We start from the raw sequence: 25,128 nt of genomic DNA on the forward strand, positions 1-25,128 counted from the left end.
GGAAAGGTTGAAACCTGCCTTTGCACCTGCAGAAAGCGAAACCCATTCCCACCCGACAATTCGAACTCCCCCTCCAAATCCTCCAAACAAGAAAAGCTCCCATCAATAAACAGATCCCCCAGTCTCTCAATACCTGCTCTATGCCACTTCCCAAACCCTCATCGCACCTCCAAGGGACAAACCGGTGATTGCCACAAATTGGAGCCCACACCAACGCTCCCTCCACTCCCATATGCTTCCGCCACTGTTCCCAAACTCTCAGCCGCCACCACCACCGGGTAGAGTAAAGTACCGAGCCAGCGAGAATGGCAGAGTTGCCGTTACCAGCATCCTAAACTTGTGCCCCTGCATGATGCCGCCTGTACCCACTGTTGCCCTTTTTAATAATGAGGCTCTATTTATAATATGATGTTATGTCCCAACAGCGTCGCCAATACTGTGGGTATTTCTATTTATCTTGGTGAACCACAAATCTTTCCCTTATAACGGTCAAATGACCACATAACCAGTTAGTCAGTTCAAAAGATGGTTTATCTACACAGACAAGGATTACTTCAACATGCAAACACAATATCTACTATTGGTTAAACTACACCTCTCAGATACAATATCCTATATTTAACTTCAGGTTAACCGGCACTGTGCGGATGGATAAGGCCTTTCTCTTGATCTCACGTGGCTGGTTTGAAGAAGTGGCTCTGTCTCTGCTGGACTCATCTATCAGGTTGCGATCGTTGGTCTTGAACTTGGCTGGCTGTTCTTGCTACAGTTGGCTGGCACAGACCGGATTCAAAGGAGGCTGGCACAGGCCGGATCCAAAAGAGACAGAACACATGGCTGTGTCTTCTTTTATCCTCTGAGATTTCGCGCTCTTTGGGGCTGTCCTTGATCTTGGACCCAATAGTTTGACAGGGCTCCGATCACTGCCTTCGATTTCCGCCAATAAAGGGGTGGGTGCCTTGGTGGCTGGGCGGGTTCTTAGCAGTCAGTAACCTTGGCAGTTGGGCTCTCTGAGTAAAGGGAGTGGCGCCAATCAGTCTGTGGCTGTATCGGTTTCTTGAGTGGAGTCCTATTGGTCCGAGGAAATGGGCCATTCAAATGCAAAAGAGCAGGGGCTTTCGATCAGGTCTAGCTATCTGTGTTGCAAATACACACAAGCTCTGTATCTGTCTGAGTCCTGGGTTGGCCATAATTCCCATGGTCCTTTGGAGGTGGCCATCTCGGATGGCTACACCGCTCCCACAACGATCCCTCCCCCTTCTACCCACTTCCTGATCATATCACAAAAACCTCACTTGTTCCCATATTCAATTTATACCCTGAGAACCATCCAAATTCCCCTAAGATCCGCATAATCTCTCCCATCCCCCCTAGCGGGTCAGAAATATATAGGAGTAGGTGATCTGCTTATAACGAGACCGTGGTCCATCTCCGCGTCCATAGCGACCACTACCTCCACCTCCCTCCCCTCGGGATTTGTCAAAGGTAGACAGTTAACGGCCAACGTAAGAAGGCTCTTGAATGTCATCATGATGCCCTCCGAGGGGAGGGAGGTGGGGGTGGTGGTCGCTATGGACGCGGAGAAGGCCTTCGACCGGGTGGAGTGGAAGTATTTGTGGGAGGTCCTGGGGCGGTTTGGGTTTGGGCAGTGTTTGTTTTCTAGTGTCTCCCTATTTTTATACCAAAGGCCTTTTTAAGCGGGTTAATGCGGTGATCTCTGGGTTTGTGTGGGTCATACAAAACCTTGGCCAGCAATTTGGCATCGACATTTAGTAGGGATATTGGTCTGTATGACCCGCATTGTTCTGGGTCCTACTCCCGCTTCAGAATCATTGAGATCAAAGCCTGTGACATTGTTGGGGGAAGAATACCCCACTCCCTAGCCTCATTAAATGCCCTCACCAGCAGGGGGCCCAGCACCCCAGAAAACTTATAAAATTCCACTGGGTATCCATCCGTTCCCGATGCCTTGCCCGACTGCATGGCCTCCAATCCCTCTACTACTTCCACAATCCCGATCCGGGCTCCCAGCCCCTCCACCAACCCTTCCTCCACTGTCGGAAACTTCAAACCCTCCAAGAATTTCCTCCACCCCAGCTGGGGGTCTGACTCATACAGCCGACTGTAAAATTCCTTGAACACCCCGTTCACACCTGCTGGGTCCAAAATCGTGTTCCCCCTCTATCCTTCACTGTTCCTATCTCCCTGGCCGCCTCCCTTTTCCTTAGCTGGTGTGCTAGCGTCCTACTGGCCTTCTCCGCATACTCATATACCGCCCCTCTCGCCTTCTTCAACTGCCCCGCCGCCTTCCCTGTAAATATCAGACCAAACTCCATCAGCAGCTTCTGCTGCTCCTTTAACAATCCCGCCTCCGGGGCTTCCGAGCACCTTCTTTCCACCTGGAGGATCTCTCTAACCAGCCTATCCATCTCTGCCCGCTCCACCTTCTCCCCATGAGCTCGTACCAAAATCAGCTCCCCACTAACTACTGCCTTCAGTGCCTCCCTAACCATTGCTGCCAAAACCTCCCCTGTGTTATTTATCTCCAAATAATTCTGGCTGGCCTCCCTCACCCGCACACCCGCCCCCCCCCCCCCCGCCCCCCCCCCGCCACTCGAACATACATATGCAAAACATCACAATCCTCGACAAATACAAAGAAGAAAATTCCACCCACCATCCCCCATAAAGAACAAAGTTCCCAAATCCCCAACGGCCCCAAACTTAGTGCAAAACAACACATACAAAACCCAAAGATAAAAGAAATTTAGCAGCATATCAAGAACACAACTATTCGCCCCCAGGTAAAATGTCCTCCATCACCTGCCAGTCCCTTGTCCTTAACAAATTTCATCACCTCATCTGACAATCCGGAATAAAGTTCCTGGCCCTCATAAGTGACCCACAAACGCGCTGGGTACAGCATGCCGAACTTCACCCCTTCTTAAAGAGGGCCGATTTTACCTTATTGAAACTCGCCCTTCTTTTGGCCAGTTCCGCACCCAAGTCCTGGTAAATATGCAACTTGCTGCCTTCCCATATGCAGCTCTTTGTCTGCCTGGCCCGCTTCAACATCTGTTCCTTGTCCATGAACCGGTGCATTCGTACCACCATCACCCTCGGCAGCTCATTCCTCAGCGACTTCCTCATCAGTGCTCTGTGCGCCCTGTTCATCTCCAAAGGACCAAGCAAATGCACCTTCCCCCAACATGTTCCCGAACATACGCGCCACATATGCACCTGCGTTCGATCCCTCGCTGCCCTCCGGGAGGCCAACAATCCTCAGGTTCGGCCTACGCGACCTGTTCTCCAACTCCTCTACTTTCACTTGCAGCCTCTTCTGGTGGTCCTTCATCACTGCCCCATCTCCACCGCCATCACGGCTAGCTGATCATCATGCCCAACGACTGCCTCTTCCACCTTCTGGATCGCCTGGCCCTGGGCTTCCAATCTCTGTTCCACACGATCAATCCCCGTCTTAATCGGAACAGGTATTCCTTTCTTTGCTGAGCAAAGCTCTCTTGGAGAAAGGCCACCAGCTGTTCCGTTGACCACTGGGCCGGTAGTTTCGGTCCCTGACCCTCCGTCATATTCTCCTGTGCTGCAGACTCTACTCCCTTCTTCGACCAACGATCTCTCCTTTTCAGACCACTTCTGGTCCACGGATCCATACACTGGTGGGGAATCCTTCTCCTCTACTTCACCAGTCTCCTGTTTTGTCGATCAAATCCACCGTAAATCAGGGAAAAAGGTCCCAAAGGTTCACCATGAGCGGGAGCTACCAAATAAGCGACACTCACTCCATGGCCGCCACCGGAAGTTCCGTGTTTTTTATTTTAATCATTTAATTTTTTTAACTGATATTGAACAATTATTTTGAAGAAATCATGCTGAATTCAATATTTGTCCAAATGGAAGCAATTTACGTTGTGAAAATTAAAATCAAACATCTTTTCCTCAATTCCATTGAGGTTTCATAACCTTTTTATTTACAGGTTACAAATTTGTTGAATGCCTCACAATTAGCAGCACATTAGGTACTTGTATTTTTGTGCAAATATAGAGACTTTTATATAAATGCAGTGTATGATGTTTTCTATCTTCACTTAAAATATAAAATTCACTCTTATCGTTGGGAAGCGCCTGAATACTCAGTGGTTCTGTCAGTGGTTATGTAAGTTATTTCTAGAAATATCAATTAATCTGATGATTTCATTATGAATTTTTTATGCTCATACTCTAATTAAAGCTTGCTTTTGTATCATTTACGCTTGCATGTTGTAATGTGTATGTATTGGGTCTGTTTTGGCAGGTCAAATTGTGAATGTTCCTGCAGTCACATGTCACTTACCTGACTATAAAATAAGAAACTCCAAAATCTGGCAGAGACTGCCATGCCTGAATGAATCGCATCTTGGCTTCAACCAGGGTCATCTGGGCAACATTCTGATATGCTTCCAGAATACGCGTAGTCAACTGTAAACCAAACATTCAAGAGAGGATTTACTGTGGTGTAACTATTGTCACCAATACAATGACTCCAATGTGCCCAGCGTAGCTTTTTGATAAATCATATATGAGTGGGAGCATGCAGCACACACTCACTCCCCTTGTGTGTCTAAGTATAGCGTGGTTTGAATATTTTCCCTGAGGAAGAATAGACAGATTGAAAAGTAAGCCAACACTTTGTCGCTCATATTTCCTTCACCACCCATAGTGATTCAGGAACTAACTTTGCTATGGGCAAGAATTTGATCTTAAATTAATAAGGATAGGTCTTAAAATTCTTTCATGTAAAGGGGCTACAACAATTATTTTGAGCCCGCACTAGCTGCGCGCAAGATTAGTGACGCAGGCGCAAAATCCGTAGGGAATAGGAAAACGCGATTCTCTCTGGAGAGATCAAATTTTCCGATGTTGTCCACCCCACGCCGGGGATGCAATGAGCTTTGTGCTCAAAAGGACAGTAAACCTCATTCAAGTAGATTTTAATGAATTTCAATATTATTAACGGGCTGCCTGCCACATGATCCCCTCTTTTTAAATATTCACACCTCGCCGACATAATGTCACGCCAGCGAGGTGTACAACAAATTTAGGCAGGCTTGGGGGAGTGGAGGCAGGGGATCACTCCAGGGGCACAAAGATAAGTTTAGACCTCGGGGGGGGGGGGGGGCACTACTCCATGGCACAGGAACCACCATCTGCAGTGTCAACCTGTGCCAGGGGCAGTGCTGGGGCGGGCCCTAGTGGGGCCCCGTGGGGGGGAGAGGGGAGGTTCATTTATGTGTGGTATGGGGTGGGGGAGTGGGCACAGTGGTGTGGTGAGGAGGTTGGAGTGCCGGCGATGATTGTCGGGGAACGGGGGGTGCAAGGAGAGTGCCAGTGGTAATTGCCAGGGGAGGAAGGGAAATGTGGTGATTGGGGGGGGGGAAAGAAAAGCCATGGGGCTGGTTTAGCACAGGGCTAAATCACTGGCTTTGAAAGCAGACAAAGGCAGGCCAGCAGCACGGTTCAATTCCCGTACCAGCCTCCCCGAACAGGCGCCGGAATGTGGCGACTGGGGGCTTTTCACAGTAACTTCATTTGAAGCCTACTTGTGACAATAAGCAATTTTCATTTCATTTCATTTCTAAAATCTCAGTGGTGGGGGTTGTTAGGTTTCAATGTTGATCGGGGTGCCCTTTAACGATGGTGCCCTGATATCTGTGGAGCCAGTACTGACTCTATCAGGCCCCATCCCACCAGAGTGAGAGTGTAAACCACGTCCAATCATTGTATTCTTGAAAGGGGCTCAAGATCTTGACAGAAAACTAGTCTGTGCAACTAGAGAGCTACATGCCGGTTTTCAGCATGAACCTGACACTTTGCCAAATTCTGATAGGGTTCCGCTCTTGATCTCTTCATAGTGTACTATTCCATTGCCAACATGAACTTGCTCCTGGTTAATCATGCACTTGGACAAGATTGAGAACAGAGACAGATGCAATATTATATTTACTCACTTCTGTACCCACTTTCTTCAATACTATTTACTGTCAGAAATTAATATTGGGTTATAGGGATGCTGACACATATACCCGAGGCTGGTACAGTCGCTTTGTGCTGTTCCTCCATAATTTTTGAAAGCCAATTTTGAAAATTGAGCATTCATTCCAAGTGAGTTAAAGATAATTTATCTTTCACTTTCTGGTGGAGTGCAGCATTGGCAAACAGGTTGTTAGCCTGTACTGTAGATCAGAAAATGGTAGTTGGCACAAAAGAACGGGGTCATTTGCAAACGTCCGTGTGCTCACCCTAACTTAAAGGTGTACCTCAGCAAGAGACCCTAGCTGTTCAAGTGAAGACAAGCATCCAGCAGAGGGCAGTAGAGCGGAGCTGCTGATTGGCTGTTGCGAGGGAAATTTGCATTCATCCGCGTGCTCACCCTAACTTGAAGGTGTACCTCAGCAAGAGACCCTAGCTGTTCAAGTGAAGACAAGCGTCCAGCAGAGGGCAGTATAGCGGAGCTGCTGATTGGCTGTTGCCAGGGAAATTTGCATACGTTCGTGTGCTCACCCTAACTTGAAGGTGGTTTGTGGAGGAGCTGTTGTCAAGTGACACTTAAACCCGAAACACTTCTTCAGTGTTTGCCTCCCTACCGCCTCCTCTAACCAAAAAAACAACACGAGCCCTCTTGAAGGCTCGAGAGCAGGTAGAAGTCGAAAGAAGTTGAACCGTGATGTCACAGCCTGCAGGTAAGGGACTGGCTGGTGACTGGTAAGTAGTTTTTCTTTTATTTTCCCTCAGGTGTTATCGTGCGGGGCGCAGAGGTTGCTGAGTGTGTGCTTGCTGAGAAGGGGAGTGAATAACAGGTAAGCTCTTTCTTTCTTTTTCTTTTTTTTATCTAGAGGGGATGACAGGGAAGGTAGTGCAATGTTCCTCCTGCAGAATGTTTGAGGTGAGGGACGCCGTCAGTGTCCCTGCTGATTTCATCTGTGGGAAGTGCACCCATCTCCAGCTCCTCAGAAACCGCGTTAGGGAACTGGAGCTGGAGTTGGATAAACTTCGGATCATTCGGGAGGCAGAGGTGGTCATAGATAGAAGCTTCAGGGATGTAGTTACTCCGAAGAATAAAGATAGATGGGTGACGGTGAGAGGGGCTGGGAGGAAGCAGTCAGTACAGGGATCCCCTGTGGTCGTTCCCCTCAGTAACAAGTATACCGTTTGGATACTGTTGGGGGGACGACTTACCAGGGGTAAGCCATGGGGTACAGGTATCTGGCACAGAGTCTGTCCCTGTTGCTCAGAAGGGAAGGGGGGAGAGGAGTAGAGCATTAGTCATTGGAGACTCCATAGGTAGGGGGATAGATAGGAGATTCTGTGGGAACGTGAGAGACTCGCGGTTGGTGTGTTGCCTCCCAGGTGCCAGGGTCCGTGATGTCTCGGATCGTGTTTTCGGGATCCTTAAGGGGGAGGGGGAGCAGGCCCAAGTTGTGGTCCACATAGGTACCAACGACATAGGTAGGAAAAGGGATAGGGATGTAAGGCAGGAATTCAGGGAGCTAGGGTGGAAACTTAGATCTAGGACAGAGTTATTATCTCTGGGTTGTTACCCGTGCCACGTGATAGCGAGACGAGGAATAGTGAGAGAGAGGAGTTGAACATGTGGCTACAGGGATGGATCAGGAGGGAGGGTTTCAGATTTCTGGATAATTGGGGCTCATTCTGGGGTCGGTGGGACCTCTACAAACGGGATGGTCTACAATTGGACCAGAGGGGTACCAATATCCTGGGGGGGGGGGAACTTTGCTAATGCTCTTCGGGAGGGTTTAAACTCGTTCAGCAGGGGCTTGGGAACCTGGGGCGAAATTCTCCCCCAACGGCGGGATGCCCGCCGACTGGCGCCAAAGCCGGCGCAAATCAGACGGGCATCGCGCCGGCAAAAAGGTGCGGAAGTCTCCGCATCTTTGGCGGCCTAGCCCCAACATTGAGGGGCTAGGCCGACGCCGGAGGGATTTCCGCCCCGCCAGCTGGCGGAAATGGCGTTTGTTGCCCCGCCAGCTGGCGCGGAAATGCGGCGCATGCGCGGGAGCGTCAGCGGCCGCTGTCAGTTTCCCCGCGCATGCGCGGGAGCGTCAGCGGCCGCCGAAAGTTTCCCGCGCATGCGCAGTGGGGAGAGTCTCTTCCGCCTCCGCCATGGTGGAGGCCGTAGCGGAGGCGGAAGGGAAAGAGTGCCCCCACGGCACAGGCCCGCCCGCGGATCGGTGGGCCCCGATCGCGGGCCAGGCCACCGTGGGGGCACCCCCCGGGGTCAGATCGCCCCGCGCCCCCCCCCAGGACCCCGGAGCCCGCCCACGCTGCCTGGTCCCGCCGGTAAATACCAGGTTTGATTTACGTCGGCGGGACAGGCAGTTTCTGGGCGGGACTTCGGCCCATCCGGGCCGGAGAATCCAGCGGGGGGTCCCGCCAACCGGCGCGGCTGGATTCCCGCCCCCGCCCAATCTCCGGGAGCGGAGACTTCGGCGGGGGCGGGGGCGGGATTCACGGCGGCCAACGGCCATTCTCCGACCCGGCGGGGGGTCGGAGAATGACGCCCCTGAATTGTAGCTCCAGTATACAGGAGGTTGAGAGTAGTGAGGTCATGAGTAAGGTTTCAAAGTTGCAGGAGTGTACCGGGTGCAGGCAGGAAGGTGGTTTAAAGTGTGTCTTCTTCAATGCCAGGAGCATCCGGAATAAGGTGGGTGAACTTGCGGCATGGGTTGGTACCTGGGACTTCAATGTTGTGGCCATTTCGGAGACATGGATAGAGCAGGGACAGGAATGGTTGTTGCAGGTGCCGGGGTTTAGATATTTCAGTAAGCTCAGGGAAGGTGGTAAAAGAGGGGGAGGGGTGGCATTGTTAGCCAAGGACAGTATTACGGTGGCAGAAAGGACGTTTGATGAGGACTCGTCTACTGAGGTAGTATGGGCTGAGGTTAGAAACACGAAAGGCGAGGCCACCCTGTTAGGGGTTTTCTATAGGCCTCCGAAGAGTTCCAGAGATGTAGAAGAAAGAATTGCAAAGATGATTCTGGATAGGAGTGAAAGCAACAGGGTATTGTTATGGGGAACTTTAACTTTCCAAATATTGACTGGAAACGCTATAGTTTGAGTACTTTAGATGAGTCTGTTTTTGTGCAATGTGTGCAGGAGGATTTCCTGACACAGTATGTAGATAGGCCAACGAGAGGCGAGGCCATATTTGATTTGGTACTGGGTAATGAACCAGGACAGGTGTTAGATTTGGAGGTAGGTGAGCACTTTGGTGATAGTGATCACAATTCGATTACGTTTACTTTAGTGATGGAAAGGGATAGGTATATACCACAGGGCAAGATTTATATGTGGGGGAAAGGCAATTATGATGCGATGAGGCAAGACTTAGGATGCATCGGATGGAGAGGAGAACTGCAGGCGATGGACACAATGGAAATGTGGAGCTTGTTCAAGGAATAGCTACTGCGTGTCCTTGATAAGTATGTACCTGTCAGGCAGGGAGGAAGTGGTCGAGCAAGGGAACCGTGGTTTACTAAAGCAGTCGAAACACTTGTCAAGAGGAAGAAGGAGGCTTATGTAAAGATGAGACATGAAGGTTCTGTTAGGGCGCTCGAGAGTTACAAGTTAGCTAGGAAGGACCTAAAGAGAGAGCTAAGAAGAGCCAGGAGAGGACATGAGAAGTCTTTGGCAGGTAGGATCAAGGATAACCCTAAAGCTTTCTATAGATATGTCAGGAATAAAAGAATGACTAGGGTAAGAGTAGGGCCAGTCAAGGATAGTAGTGGGAAATTGTGCTTGGAGTCTGAGGAGATCGGAGAGGTGCTAAATGAATATTTTTCATCAGTATTCACACAGGAAAAAGACAAAGTTGTCTAGGAGAATACTGAGATTCAGGCTACTAGACTAGAAGGGCTTGAGGTTCATAAGGAGGAGGTGTTAGCAATTCTGGAAAGTGTGAAAATAGATAAGGCCCCTGGGCCAGATGGGACTTATCATAGGATTCTCTGGGAAGCTAGGGAGGAGATTGCTGAGCCTTTGGCTTTGATCTTAAAGTCATCTTTGTCTACAGGAATAGTGCCAGAAGACTGGAGGATAGCAAATGTTGTCCCCTTGTTCAAGAAGGGGATTAGAGACAACCCTGGTAACTATAGACCAGTGAGCCTTACTTCTGTTGTGGGCAAAACCTTGGAAAGGTTTATAAGAGATAGGATGTATAATCATCTGGAAAGGAATAATTTGATTAGAGATAGTCAACACGGTTTTGTGAAGGGTAGGTCGTGCCTCACAAACCTTATTGAGTTTTTTGAGAAGGTGACCAAACAGGTGGATGAGGGTAAAGCAGTTGATGTGGTGTATATGGATTTCAGTAAAGCGTTTGTTAAGGTTCCCCATGGTAGGCTACTGCCGAAAATACGGAGGCCTGGGATTCAGGGTGATTTAGCAGTTCGGATCAGAAATTGGCTAGCTGGAAGAGGACAAAGGGTGGTGGTTGATGGGAAATGTTCAGACTGGAGTCCAGTTACTAGTGGTGTACCACAAGAATCTGTTTTGGGGCCACTGCTGTTTGTCATTTTTATAAATGACCTGGAGGAGGGCGTAGAAGGATGGGTGAGTAAATTTGCAGATGACACTAAAGTCGGTGGAGTTGTGGACAGTGCGGAAGGATGCTACAAGTTACAGAGGGACATAGATAAGCTGCAGCGCTGGGCTGAGAGGTGGCAAATGGAGTTTAATGCAGAAAAGTGTGAGGTGATTCATTTTGGAAGGAAAAACAGGTAGACAGAGTACTGGGCTAATGGTAAGATTCTTGGCAGTGTGGATGAGCAGAGAGATCTCGGTGTCCATGTACATAGATCCCTGAAAGTTGCCACCCAGGTTGAGAGGGTTGTTAAGAAGGCGTACGGTGTGTTAGCTTTTATTGGTAGAGGAGTTTCGGAGCCATGAGGTCATGTTGCAGCTGTACAAAACTCTGGTGCGGCCGCATTTGGAGAATTGCGTGTAATTCTGGTCGCCGCATTATAGGAAGTATGTGGAAGCATTGGAAAGGGTGCAGAGGAGATTTACCAGAATGTTGCCTGGTATGGAGGGAAGATCCTATGAGGAAAGGCTGAGGGACTTGAGGCTGTTTTCGTTAGAGAGAAGAAGGTTAAGAGGTGACTTAATTGAGGCATACAAGATCATCAGAGGATTGGATAGGGTGGACAGTGAGAGCCTTTTTCCTCAGATGGTGATGTCTAGCATGAGGGGGCATCGCTTTAAATTGAGGGGAGATAGATATAGGACAGATGTCAGAGGTAGGTTCTTTACTCAGAGAGTAGTAAGGGCGTGGAATGCCCTGCCTGCAACAGTAGTGGACTCGCCAACACTAAGGGCATTCAAATGGTCATTGGATAGACATATGGACAATAAGGGAATAGTGTAGATGGGCTTTAGTGGTTTCACCGGTCGGCGCAACATCGAGGGCCGAAGGGCCTGTACTGCGCTGTTATGTTCTATGTTCTATGTTCCAAAGGTGAAAGAATTATCAAATGGATACTATACCAGTGACGACAATCTGGAGTCTCAAAGCTGTTCACCTTATTTATTTATGATTTGGATGAAGGAATAGAGCAATGTATATCCGGGTTTGCGGATGACATTAAGTTATGAGGGATAGCGGGTATTGCAATTGGGAGTACCAGTTTGCAAAGGGGCATAGACAGATTAAGTGAGCTAGCATACCTATGGAAATTGGGGGTTGGTTTAGCTCAGTTGGCTAGACAGCTGGTTCGTGATGCAAAGCGAGCCAGCAGCGCGGGTTCAATTCCCGTACTGGCTGAGGATATTCATGACCTTCTTGACCTTGCCCCTGGCCTGAGGTGTGGTGATCCTCAGGTTAAATCACCACCCGTCAGTAAAGCGGAAAGCAGCCTATGGTCATCTGGGACTATGGCCACTTTACCTTACCTTTTAACTTTAATTGAAATTCACTGTGGCCAAGCGTGAGGTAATTCACTGTGGGCCAAAGAAAAACAAATCAGAGAATTTCAAAATGGTTGAGAAACTATGAATGGAGAAGAGCAAAGAGATGTGGGTGCTCACATCGCCAGGGAAAGTTTACAGAGAAGCGCATTATATGATTGTGTCGATAAGAGACTTATTGACTATCTTTCAGTACCTGTTTAGTTTTGAACTTTTTTAAGTATCTTGGTGACACCAGTGATTCTGGGTTCATGTCCATGGCATTTGGGTCACGAATCACCGGGGGCACAGAATTTACATTCTTCATCTTTAAGAAAGACTGAATGTCATAAACCTCGGTGGGATATGAGCTGTCAGCCATTGTCTTGCCCTTTGAAGCCAGTTTGCAAGCAGCCATCCATTTAGCATACTGTATTTCCTGCAACAGCAAACCCACAGTGTTAATAGGAACCTTTCACAATATCAAAAGAAACGGAAAGCAAAATTAATTGAGGATTGTGAGAGAGAATTAGCAAATCTAAAACAGAGCAGACCAAAACTAGGGAAAGACCTTGCAGTTCACTTGTCTGCTTTCACCTTTGTGCTCAGGTCCATCAGTATCTCCGGCCATTTTAAATTTTCCTTCTGTCTACCTGCTAAAATCCGAACTGCTCCCTGATGAATCAAGAAGCCCATTGACTCTTGCAATGCTTCTATCAAGGCTTCAATTGAATTCATGGTGGTAGTCGGTTCTATAATTAGTGGATTGTCACATGAAGTAAAACCACAACAAAATATCACTGATGATGTTGACTTTATTTTTAAATATAAACATCTAATTAACAGCTACTTAATATGAGGTTCATAATTTATGAATGATACAACATCTATTGTTGCCAATGTGACTGAAATTTGGGGATGTGTCAAGTGAATCCCTTGTTTATATTTTTTTATAGCTGATTGGAGATGGGGATTATTCCAGTGAAACTGGAGGGATGTTATTTAAAAAGGGCTGTGATTTGGAAATGGAAAATTATGGGCGCGATTCAGCCAATTGGGAACAAAGTCCCATGGCGAGCGCGTTTAGCTGTGCGTTTCCTGGTGCTTCCAGTGTCGAGAAACAGTTGGTAATTCAACACGACTCGCATCGTATTAGGGGACTCTGAGCGGAACACGCGGTCGAAGATATACATAGCCCCGTTTTGTACACTGGGAGCGCTGCTCACCGGAAGTCCCCAGTGTAGGAAGTGTAGCATGGCTCCATTTTTAAATCACATCCCAATCTCCAAGGCCCAGGAAGCAATCCCATCCTCCCAGCTCGAACGCATTAAGAGAGGGTCTCCAGCATCCCCATGCAACATCCACACAGGGTACCCCTGGCTCGATTGCATGCATGCATGCAAAAAAATCCAACCTGGCACCATCCATGCCAGCTGGCAGTGCCACATGGGCACCTTGGCCAGGCTGGCAGTGCCATCCTGCCCAAAGGGCATGCAGCTGGGGGCCTCCAATCTCCTGGTAGACCCCCACGAGTGTCATTCCGTATGGTCCCCATCTGTGAAGAGCAGTATAAAATGGCGCTCGCTCGAGGTCTCCAAGGCAAAGGGGATAATTCCCAAGGCCTCAGGTACCTTGGGAATCTGCAAATGAGACTAGCTGCCTCGCTCTAATATGTAGATTTGCTAAAACGTGATCCCACCCACATTGGGCCGGATTTACATCACAATGTTTCGCGAGATCGTGTTAGATCTCGCAAGGCGTTGCAAGCCAGATACATCCTGGGAGCGGGGTCGCCTGGCTTCTATTGGCCACGCTGCGCAACGGTGAGCTGCTTTTCAGACGCAGTGTGGCCATTGGATCACGCCCTATAGCTTAATTCCAGTTAGTGGAAGTTGTTGGAAAGGACATAATGAACATCCTGATAGTGTTGTTAAATATTTCCAACATGACTTCTCGAAAAGGATTTAGCATCTTACCAACCTGGATAAATTTTTCGAGGGGGAGCAGCCAAGTTGGTGGATGAAGTAGCTGTATCATTGTTATTTACCTCGACTTTGGGAAAGCTTTTGAGACGATGTTGCACAATAACTTAGTTGAGAGTCTTCTTGATGGGACAGGGAATCAGAGATCTCGGAATGATGCAGCTTGGGTAAGCAGCCTCTGGGGCTGGAGGCTGAAACGGCTGTACAGGGGGGCACAAAGAAGAAGACTGCCGGTGTACAGGACCCGAATGTCCTTCATGGAGCTATCGGACAGCGTGTGCTGCAGGAGACTCTGCCTCACCAGGAGACTGTGGTTCCTGTGTCACATCCTTGCTGTCTTGGCACCGCGTGGCAGCGGAGGATACTCACTCCCTGTGGCCATGAAGGTCATGGCAGCCCTCAATGTTTACTCAACAGAATCGTTCCAGGGCTCCACGGGTGACCTGTGTGGCATCTTGCAGGCATTTGCTCATAAGTGCATCCGTGAGGACACAGATTCACCCTATGTAAGGGTTTGGACTTTCTTTATTCCAACTTGGACCATGCCCAGCAAACTAGAGGGCTACAGGATCTGGTACCATAGCTGGTCTGCCACAAGTGTAGGGGGTGATCAAACTTACCCATGTAATTCTATGTGCTCCGTGGCATCAGGGAGTCCCCTTTATAAACAGGCAGGGGTTCCATGCCCTCAATATGCAGCTGGTGTGTGGCCACCACGTGTGATTCATGCTCATGTGTGCACGTTAGCCAGGACTATTGGACCTCCCTGCCTGGTTGTGCTCCAGTGGACCCTCTGCCCTGGGGTTACTTGTGGGCCCCTGGGTTACTCCATGGGACGTAGCGGCAGCTGGAGTGAACTCCAAAAGCTTGAACGTCATCCTGCACCTTGCAGCTGAACCCCTCATGATTGTTACATCCTCGGGCAATCGCAGATCACTGGCATTTTCAAGGGTCATCTGAGCGTTGGCTTGTAGGGACAAGTGATATCCCCTGAGGTCTCCGCTGATGACACGAGTGTGGAGGCCAGAGACTGTAGCAGAGGCTCGGTACAACGAGACTCAAAGTGCCACCCTATCTGTGATAGAGCGGTGCATCAGCCTCCTGAAGATGCACTTCGGTTGCCTCAGCTGGTCCAGTGGGGCTCTTCAGTACAGCCTTCAAAGAGTCTCCAGCATTGTGGTGTTCTGCTGTGCCCTACATACCTTGGTTCTGCAGTACGGTGATGACCTTCATGAGGAAGACATGGAGGAACGGCTCATGTCCTTGACTGAGGAGGAAGTTCAGGTAGGAGTTGGGGAAGAAGGATTAGGAGTATTGATCCTCCCTGCCTGGTTATGCTCCAGTGGATCCTCCTCCCTGCGGTTACTTGTGGGCCCCTGGGTTACTCCATGGGACGTAGGGGCAGCTGGAGTGAACTCCAAAAGCTTGAACGTCATCTGGCGTTGCCAGAACTGGAAGCCCGCAATTGTCTGCACCTTGCAGCTGAACCCCTCAGCCATGGTCCTTAGGGACTGAGCCATGCTTTGGAATTCTCTTGTCATGAATCTGACCTCTTGTCCCAAGATTTCCACTGCGGACACCACCCTTGCAGTGTTGGCCTGAGTACCATGCATTGCCGACAGCATTTCCTGTGACAGAAGGCTTTGGCACTCCTCCATTCTGCCTTGCAGTTGCAGGTGAGTCGCTGACACCTGCTACTGGTATTACCGCTCTGCCTTTGCATCTCCAGCAGCTGAGGGATGAACGTGTCCAGAGGCACAGCACCTGGCTGATTCCTGGGACCAGCAGACCTCCGACTGTTTGATCCCTGGGATGTTCCTGCCTCCACCCGATGTGCCTCAGAAGCAGTGTGGTGCTCATCACATATTGACCCAAAAGCCTGTCTGCTAAAATTGTCCATCGAGGTGCGTGTCTCTGCGATGGTGGGTGGTTTGGGCGATAGCTATGAAGCTTCATCCATGTCCTCCTCTGAGATCGCCAAGATGTTGTCGTGGGTGGGAAGTGGGACTCTGTTGGTAGACAGGCAAGGCTCTTCGGTTGATGTTCTTGCAAGCCAAGGGGCATGATTTTTGTTTGTGGCCGGGTCAAGGGTTTGGACTACATAGAACTCACTTCAGACTGGTCATTTGGATGCAGGTTCAGTGGCTCCTGACTTTTTCTCTGCAGGCCCACCTCGCTCTCAGCGTAGTCCCGCTCATGCTCATCCCCTGCGAACTCTATGGTTCTCCCCTTGTACTGAGACAGAGTCCTGAGCTCAGACATCCCACTGCCCATTTTCTCACACTCATAGCGGCTGTGGCAGAGCTTCTCCTGCAGGAACACAAATGGGGATAGTGTGAGATGGACCAATTGACGGGTCAGAGGTTGATGACAGCTCGCAAGTGTGAGCACTGTGCCTAAGCAGGGAAGGGTTCTGATGTGGAGTGCCGGGGACGGTGTTTGAGGATGCCAATGGGAGATTGGTGCTGCAGCCCATTTGGGATCGAGGTGACATTCCGGGGGGGGTGACAGAAGGGGAAGGGTAGAGTGCAGAGAGGTGATCGGGGGCACTTACCTTGGCTGATCGGAGTAGGTCATTCATCTTTTTCTGCATTGCACACCTGTCCTCTTAGTCCCTGCCCTTCACCAGCGACGTCACGAGATTCAAGCGCACAAAGGTTGTGAACCTCGTTTTAATCGGTTTGCATTCATTTAAATATTGATGCCGTCCGTCTGCCACATGATGCCTCCTCACCAAATTCTCAGTCCAACGTTGGCAAGGTCTGCAACACCTTTGGCCAGACGTGAAGCAGTCGAAGAGATCTTGCCAGGGGAGCCGAGGTATGTATAGCACCCTGGGAGAGTGGGGGGGGGGGGGGGTAGGGGGACATGGCCTGGTACTGCCTACTGGCACTGCCAGGTTGGCACAGCTCAAAAACGTTCTGAGCACGTTTGAACATTTAATTATATTAACCGGTACAGGCTTGGAGGGCCGAAGGGCCTGTTTTTGTGCTGTATTGTATTGTTCTTTGTGCAAAGAATATATTTTACTTTGAGAACATTTAAAAAAAAAATTTCAAGACCCAATTCATTTTTTCCAATTAAGGGGCAATTTAGCATGACCAATCCACCTACCCTGCACATCTTTGGGTTGTGGGGGCGAAACCCACGCAAACACAGAGAGAATGGGCAAACTCCACACGGACAGTGATCCAGAGCTGGGATTGAACCTGGGACCTCGGCGCCATGAGGCAGGAGTGCTAATCACAGTGCCACCGTGCTGCCCATCTTTGAGAACGTTTTCATTTAACTTGTTGTCAATTAGATTTTTCCTCAGCTCATTAATATTAAATATAAAATGTAACAGCTCTATAGAAACAATAATTTACTCGGAAACCATGTTGGAGTTGAACTCGATGCAAAAGGTACGTCTGTAATGTATGGCGATCGGTTTGCTCAGTTGACTGGACAGCTCGTTTATGATGCGGAGTGACACCGAATGCCTGGGTTAAATTCCCGTACTGGCTGAGGTTATCCATGAAGACCCTGCCTTCTTAATTACCACCAGTCGGCTCTTTCTCAAAAGGGGAGACCAGCCAACAAGCCTCTGGCACTCGGGGATTATGGCAACTTTCATTTCACATCTGTAATGTCCAGGCTTCAGAGGCGAACAGTGCCTTTCAAACTTACCTCCTGACATGCTGAACATATTAAAACAAAAATATATAGTCAGATATTCAGTGAGCTTTGCTGATGAGCGATCAGTCATTTAATTGCTCCATTAGGAGAAATCTGAGGAGTCCTGCTTGACCAGGGACAGCTAATCGCCAATCCCTCACAAAATGCAAGTGCTAATTCCTTGTCCTTGCTGTTTAAGTGCTGAGAATTGTTTTTCTTTCTTTCTATTCAATGAAACAAAATCTCTCGTGTTAACACCTGCGAATCTGTAAAAGCTGCACTGCAATACTTACGTTGTGACATTTTATGTATATTTCATTCATGCCGTCAGCCACAGGAATCAGCAACTTGATCCCAAATTTCTGTCCTGCTACATTCACATCTGGTACAACTTCGCACCCTGTATCGGACAATGTTTCAAGGAAAATGGTTAAGCGAGAGCTGAAATGTGACAGAGAAATCGAATAAAAGGTTTTCACGCGTGTTTTGGTAGCTTGTGCGTTCCAAGGCCACGGTGTTTCACTCTAATTCCAGACTAATCCTTGTCATTCTGAGATAATGCAGCACCAAAGATTTATAAGTGACTGTACTTATTAAACTGGTATTAATATGGATAACAAAGCAGCCTCCTTATCAGAGATTTTATTTGACAAAACTGCACTACTACTGATGGGGGGAATGAGGGAATTGAGCTCAAATACCTGGAGCAGAAAGTTACCCGCCATTTTTTCAAGAGGGAAGAAATTACTATGACACAGCCTAAATTTTGTTATCCTTTAGTGGGATGTGGGTGTTGTTGGCTGGGCCAGCATGTGTTGCCCATCCCTAATTTCCCTTGAACCAAGTGGTTTGCCAGGCCATGTCAGGGGGCATTTAGGAGCCAACTACATTACTACTGGTCTGGAGTCACATGGAGGCCAGACCAAGAAAGGATGGCAGATTTCCTTCCCTAATGGGTATCAGTGAATCAGATGGGCTTTTAACACCAATCGACAATGGTTTCACAATCATCGTGTGATTCCAGGGGCGAAATTCTCCCCCAACGGCGCGATGTCCGCCAACTGGCGCCAAACACGGCGCCAATCAGACGGCATCGCGCCGGCCCAAAGGTGCGGAATGCTCCGCATCTTTGGCGGCCTAGCCCCAACATTGAGGGGCTAGGCCGGCGCCGGAGGGATTTCCGCCCCGCCAGCTGGCGGAAATGGCGTTTGTTGCCCCGCCAGCTGGCACGGAAATGCGGCGCATGCGCGGGAGCATCAGCGGCCGCTGTCAGTTTCCCGCGCATGCGCAGTGGGGAGAGTCTCTTCCGCCTCCGCCATGGTGGAGGCCGTGGCGGAGGCGGAAGGGAAAGAGTGCCCCCACGGCACAGGCCCGCCCGCGGATCGGTGGGCCCCGATCGCGGGCCAGGCCACCGTGGGGGCACCCCCCGGGGTCAGATCGCCTCGCGCCCCCCCCCAGGACCCCGGAGCCCGCCCACGCCGCCTGGTTCCGCCGGTAAATATCAGGTTTAATTTACGCCGGCGGGTCAGGCAATTTCTGGGCGCGACTTCGGCCCATCCGGGCCGGAGAATCCAGCGGGGGGTCCCGCCAACCGGCACGGCCCGATTCCCGCCCCCGCCCAATCTCCGGTACCGGAGACTTCGGCGGGGGCGGGGACGGGATTCACGGCGGCCTACGGCCATTCTCCGACCCGGCGGGGGGTCAGAGAATGACGCCCCAGATTTTTAAAATCAAATTCAAATTTCACCATCTGACGTGGTGGGATTCAAATCCAGGTTCCGAGAGTATGACCCTGGGTCTCTGAATTACTGACCTGAGTCTCTTAATTACTGACCTGGGTCTCTGAATTACTATTTCATTGACAATACCAGTATGCCATCGCCTCCCCTATGACTAATTAGCTGATGATAGGCGTTCAAAGAGCTGTAAGAAATAGGTGGCTCGTGGGTTGGATTCTCCGGTTCCCCAGTCGTGTGTTTCGCAGCGGCGCGCCGTTCATCAGCGGTGGGATTCTCTACTCCCGCTGCATGTCAATGGGATTTCCCATTGAAACCACCCCACGCCACAGGGAAACTTGCGGGTGGGGGTGTGCTGCTGGCAGGAACAGAGAATCCCAACGGCCGAAGAATTCCAGCCAGTGACTCCACTTCAAAAAGTACCTTATTTGGTGTAAAGAACTTTGGGACGTCCCACGGTTGTGAAAGGTACTATATAAATGCAACTTTTGTTTCATTTTGATGAAATCTGAATGGCAAACCAGGAGAGAAGATAGCCAGGAGTATGATAGTACCATCATTTTCTCTTGCTGTCCTGTTAGATTGGGAGAGGCATTCCAAGGAGAATGCAGCCGAAAACTCTTGCTCAAATTCAAACCAGGCAAGTTGACTCCAATCGGTCAGTTCTGAAGAAGAGCCATATGGACTCCAAACATTAACTTTTTGTTTAGGAGTTAACTGACTTTTTAAAGAATGTTCAATCTGTAAATGTTTCCAAAAGCAACTTCTCACCTCTCAGGTTTAATTTTTCAATTGGTTCTCCTTGAGAACTTTCCTTATTCTTGAAATATGATAAACAAGTGTCTTTAAAAATAAAGTAGTACTGCTTATAGGCTTTCAACGTCAGTTTTTTGGGCCTAGAATGAAACATATTGTCAAATTTACATGTGAAAAACAAGCTTAATGCAATTTCAACTGATATTTTAGTTTGAATTCAATTCCTTGTTCGATTTTGATTAACACAATACCGATTTGAAAATAGCTTGATTTAAAATTAACCTAATATTTCATGGCTTGGCCTAGAATTGTCCAACTTGACTGAAACAAAATGTAATATATAAATGCATCTCCGGTTAAATATTTTAAAATATCCATTCAAACGGTAATCCAAGCTCTTTTTTGTAAATAAATTTAGAGTACCCAATTCATTTTTTCCAATTAAGGGGCAATTTAGCGTGGCCAATCCACCTAGCCTGCACATCTTTGGGTTGTGGGGGCGAAACCCACGCAAACACGGGGCGAATGTGTAAACTTCACACGGACAGTGACCCAGAGCCGGGATTGAACCTGGGACCTCGGCACCGTGAGGCAGCAGGGCTAACCCACTGTGCCACCGTGCTGCCCTCCAGCTTTACCTCTTGAATGTAGAACCTTATGGCTTTACAATCAGGGGTAATGTTCTTTCTCTTTGGATATTCAAAATATAATTCTCTATCTATCATTATAATGTTCTATTCCGATTCTCTTCCCATAGCTAGTGGTCACTAAGGCAGACATCAGTCTGGTCCCATAGCTGGTAATTCCCGGAACAGGTCGCTCGTCTGTCATGAGGGGTTTATCGCTTGAGGGGTGCCACTCCACATCAAGCGTGGCTGACCAGGGGTCTCTTCTGCTCTTACCACTAGCCATTGGGGTGTTTGGAAGGATTTGCAGGTTAACACTCAACCTGTTTGACTGCGTTATGAACGCACCTTCCTTGGCCATCAAGTCCTGAGTGAGACACAAACCCGGAGCTTCTGGCTCGGACACAGGGATGCTACCCACTGTGCCACAGACTTCCCATCATTCTATAGATTTGGAGAAAATAATTAAGGTTCTTCTGGAAAGCAGATGCTGCCAAGGAAGCCGGCAGGGTGAGTTCACCAGAAGTTCACCACTATTAGAGAGGGTTCCAATGCATGACTTTGTACATCACCTGAAAATATCACCTCAAATAAAGGTAGTGTTTTAATTAAATGACCAGACAAAATTAAAAGATGAGGGCTCACACTGCCAGCCCTCTTCCGAGGTATTTTTCAAAGCTGTTAGAAAATCTTGACTTCAGGCTTGGAGGTTGAAGGTCACCCCACTGCTCCTCTTGACGACTGTTGGCCAGCACCTCCTCCTTGCCTCTTTGAAGGCTTCAAAGGCTCGCACTCCGATGTTAAGTCAGCAGTCCAGACACAGGGCCTCCATTCTGGGGTGGGTCCAAAGGTCAGCACCTTAGCCCAGCCTGCGCCCACCCAACCCCTTAGACCCTTGGACTGTCCGTCTGCAGCCTAGGCAGTGGCAGAGGGGCACATGAGCAATTGACATACCTCCTTGCACCCCCCACCCCCCTCTCCCCCCCCTCAGTGTCCAACCGGCAGGCTAGGGTGTCGCTGCCAGGGTCCTAGTACACCATTGGCAATTCTAGGAGGCTGGGCCTGAAAGGGGTTGGCTGAGAGCAGGGTTTGGAGGGGAGGGGGTGGTGGGGGGAGAGGGTCGGTTCACCCCCATGTGTGCGTGGTGTAGGGGTGACCTGTTATTCCCGTGGTGGGGAGAGGATGCCCCTCCTTGATGAGTGGTTTGGGATGTTCCCCTTGTCAGCTGCCGGGTGGGGGGGGTCAACATTTGTGTTTGGGGGGGGTGGGGGGCGCTGTCTCCGGAATCAGGGATCGGGGTGCCTGTTCAACATGGCGGCTCCAGATCGGTAAGTGCAGGCAAACTGGTGTGATCGCTGCTATGCATAATTTAACAAAGTACATGTATCAGAATCTCACCTCAGCAACGTTCCTAGCGCCAGCATGAACCAATCTGGTTTTCCCACTGACTGGAGCAATTAGTCCCGAAGACCGAGATTCGCGCCCTGCATCTATGTTAGGAATTGTGGCAGTAACCAATGATGGTTGCCTGCAGTTTTTCTGAACTAAAGTGGTCCAGTATCATTAGTGGTGAAGATAACAAATGGAAGGGTAATCCGTAGACACCAAGATTACATTCGTCTACGTCCCGACTCTGGGACAGATAGGTTTCCAGATCAAACGGCAGAAGGAAACGCTGCTGTGGAATTCAACGTTAGCTTAGAAGGTGTCATAACTGAAGGGGAAATAGAGAACAAAAATAATAGAACACCACCCTCAGGCAGGGCAAAAAAGGTGACAAGTGTGAGGAGGGAGGTGGTCAATACACGACTGAGGGTATTGTACCTTAATGTGCGCAGTATACGGAACAAGGTAAATGAGCTTGTTGCGCATGTTGAAATTGACCGGTATGTTGTGGGCATCACAGAGACTGCAAGGGGATCAAGGCTGGGATCTAAATATCCAAGGATGTATGTCCTATCGAAAGGACAGGCAGGTGGGCAAAGGGGGCGGGGTTGCATTGTTAGTAAGGAATTAAATTAAATCGATAGCAAGGAGCGATATAGGATCGTGCGGGGCGCAGTGGTTGCTGAGTGAGTGCTTGCTGAGAAGGGGAGTAAATTTTTACAAAACTTACTGTTGGGGGTTTCCAGCTGAATCCGGTCGGAGTGAGGACAGAGTGACTGCTGGGTAAGTAGTAAAGATTTAAATTGTTTGCACGGGACCAGAACAGCTGATTGCTGTTATCGTGCGGGGCGCAGTGGTTGATGGTTAAGTGTTTTATTTTTACCTGTATTTAAGTTGGGCGGTTCCTAAACCCGAGACACTACACTTGTAGTGTCCCTCACCCTTCCACCTCCTCTAACCAAAGGGGTTGAGTGAATATCAGGTAAGCTCTTTCTTTCTTTCTTTTTCTTGTTTTTATCTGCACGTTATCTAGGAGGGATGGCAGGGAAGGCAGTGCAATCTTCCTCCTGCAGAATGTTTGAGGTGAGGGACGCCGTCAGTGTCCCTTTTGATTTCACCTGTGGGAAGTGCACCCATCTCCAGCTCCTCAGAAACCACGTTAGGGAACTGGAGCTGGAGCTGGATGAACTTCGGATCATTCGGGAGGCAGAGGTGGTCATAGATAGTAGCTTCAGGGATGTAGTTACTCCGAAGAATCAAGACAGATGGGTGACGGTGAGAGGGGCTGGGAGGAAGCAGTCAGTGCAGGGATCCTCTGTGGTCGTTCCCCTCAGTAACAAGTATACCATTTTGGACACTGTTGAGGGGGACGACCAACCAGGGGTAAGCCACGGTGACCGGATCTCCAGCACCGAGTCCGTCCCTGTGGCCCAGAAGCGAAGGAGGGAGAGCAGGAGAGCAATAGTTATTGGGGACTCGATAGTTAGAGGGACAGATAAGACGGTTCTGTGGCAACGAAAGAGACTCACGGATGGTATTGCCTCCCGGGTGCCAAGGACCGTGACATCTCGGACCATGTTTTCAGAATCCTTCAGGGGGAGGGGGAACAGTCACAAGTCATGGTACACATCGGTACCAATGACATAGGTAAGAGAAAGGACGGGGATTTAAAAGAGGAATTTAGGGAGCTAGGGTGGAAGCTGAGAGCAAGGACAAACCATGTTGTCATCTCTGGTTTGTTGCCGGTGCCACGTGCTAGCGAGTTGAGGAACAGAGAGAGAGTGCAGATAAACACGTGGCTGCAGGGATAGTGTAGGAGGGAGGGTTTCAGTTACGTGGATAATTGGAGCACATTCTGGGGAAGGTGGGGCCTATACAGACAGGACGGTTTGCACCTGAACCAGAGGGGCACCAATATCCTGGGAGGGATATTGGCTACGGCTCTTCGGGGGGGGTTTAAATTAATTTGTCAGAGGGATGGGAAAACGAGCTGTAGTCCAGAAGCCAGTGTTGAGAGTAGTGAGATACTGAGGAGAGTATCAAGGTCACAGGCATGTACCGGCAGACAGGAAGGTGGGTTGAAGTGTATCTACTTCAATGCAAGGAGCATCCGGAATAAGGTAGGTGAACCTGGAGCGTGGATTGCTACCTGGGACTACGATGTTGTGGGCATTACGGAGACATGGTTAGAACAGGGACAGGAATGGTTGTTGGAAGTTCCGGGGTATAGATGTTTCAGTAAGAGTAGGGAAGATGGTAAAAGAGGTGGAGGAGTAGCATTGTTAATCAAGGATAGTTTAACGGCTGCAGAAAGGCAGTTCCAGGAGGATCTACCTACAGAGGTAATATGAGCTGAAGTTAGAAATAAGAAAGCAGTGGTCACGTTGTTAGGAGTTTTCTATAGCCCCCAAATAGTATTAGAGATGTGGAGGAAGAAATTGCAGAACAGATTATGGATAGGTGTGGAGGTCTCAGGGTAGTTGTCATGGGTGACTTTAACTTTCCAAATATTGGTTGGAACCCTCTATATGTCGAACAGTTTGGATGGGGCAGTTTTTGTACAGTGTGTGCAGGAGGGTTTCCTGACACAATATGTGGATAGGCTGACAAGATGTGGGGCCACATTGGATTTGGTACTGGGTAATGAACCGGGCCAAGTGTTAGATTTGTTTGTGGGAGAGCACTTTGGAGATAGTGACCACAATTCGGTGTCTTTCACTATTGCAATGGAGAGGGATAGGGCCATACGGCAGGGCAAGGTTTATAATTGGGGGAGGGGTAATTATGATGCGATTAGGCAAGAATTAGGGAGCATAAGATGGGAACAGAAACTGTCAGGGAAAGGCACAAATGAAAAGTGGAGCTTGTTCAAAGAACAAATACTGTGTGTCCTTGATAGGTATGTCCCTGTCAGGCAGGGAGGAAATGGCCGTGTGAGGGAACCATGGTTCACAAAAGAGGTTGAATGTCTTGTCAAGAGGAAAAAGGAAGCGTATGTAAGGATGAGAAAACAAGGTTCAGTTGGGT

The 25,128-nt window shown here is 49.2% G+C and overlaps 1 protein-coding gene across 3 annotated transcripts in view; it reads right to left on the reverse strand.

The window, feature by feature from the left end:
- The window catches only part of fermt1 (FERM domain containing kindlin 1), a 163,105-nt gene that overhangs the window by 8,538 nt on the left and 129,439 nt on the right, over positions 1-25,128 (reverse strand). For all 3 annotated transcript variants that reach the window (XM_072506032.1, XM_072506028.1, XM_072506040.1), the window contains exons 10-13: positions 20,105-20,229; positions 17,891-17,997; positions 12,176-12,397; positions 4,352-4,476 (exon numbers count right to left, since the gene is read on the reverse strand). In XM_072506032.1, the coding sequence (XP_072362133.1) occupies positions 4,352-4,476; positions 12,176-12,397; positions 17,891-17,997; positions 20,105-20,229 (579 nt within the window). The remainder of the gene's footprint in view (positions 1-4,351; positions 4,477-12,175; positions 12,398-17,890; positions 17,998-20,104; positions 20,230-25,128) is intronic.

This window comes from Scyliorhinus torazame, chromosome 1 (genome assembly GCF_047496885.1).
Source record: "Scyliorhinus torazame isolate Kashiwa2021f chromosome 1, sScyTor2.1, whole genome shotgun sequence".
Lineage (NCBI taxonomy): Eukaryota > Metazoa > Chordata > Chondrichthyes > Carcharhiniformes > Scyliorhinidae > Scyliorhinus > Scyliorhinus torazame.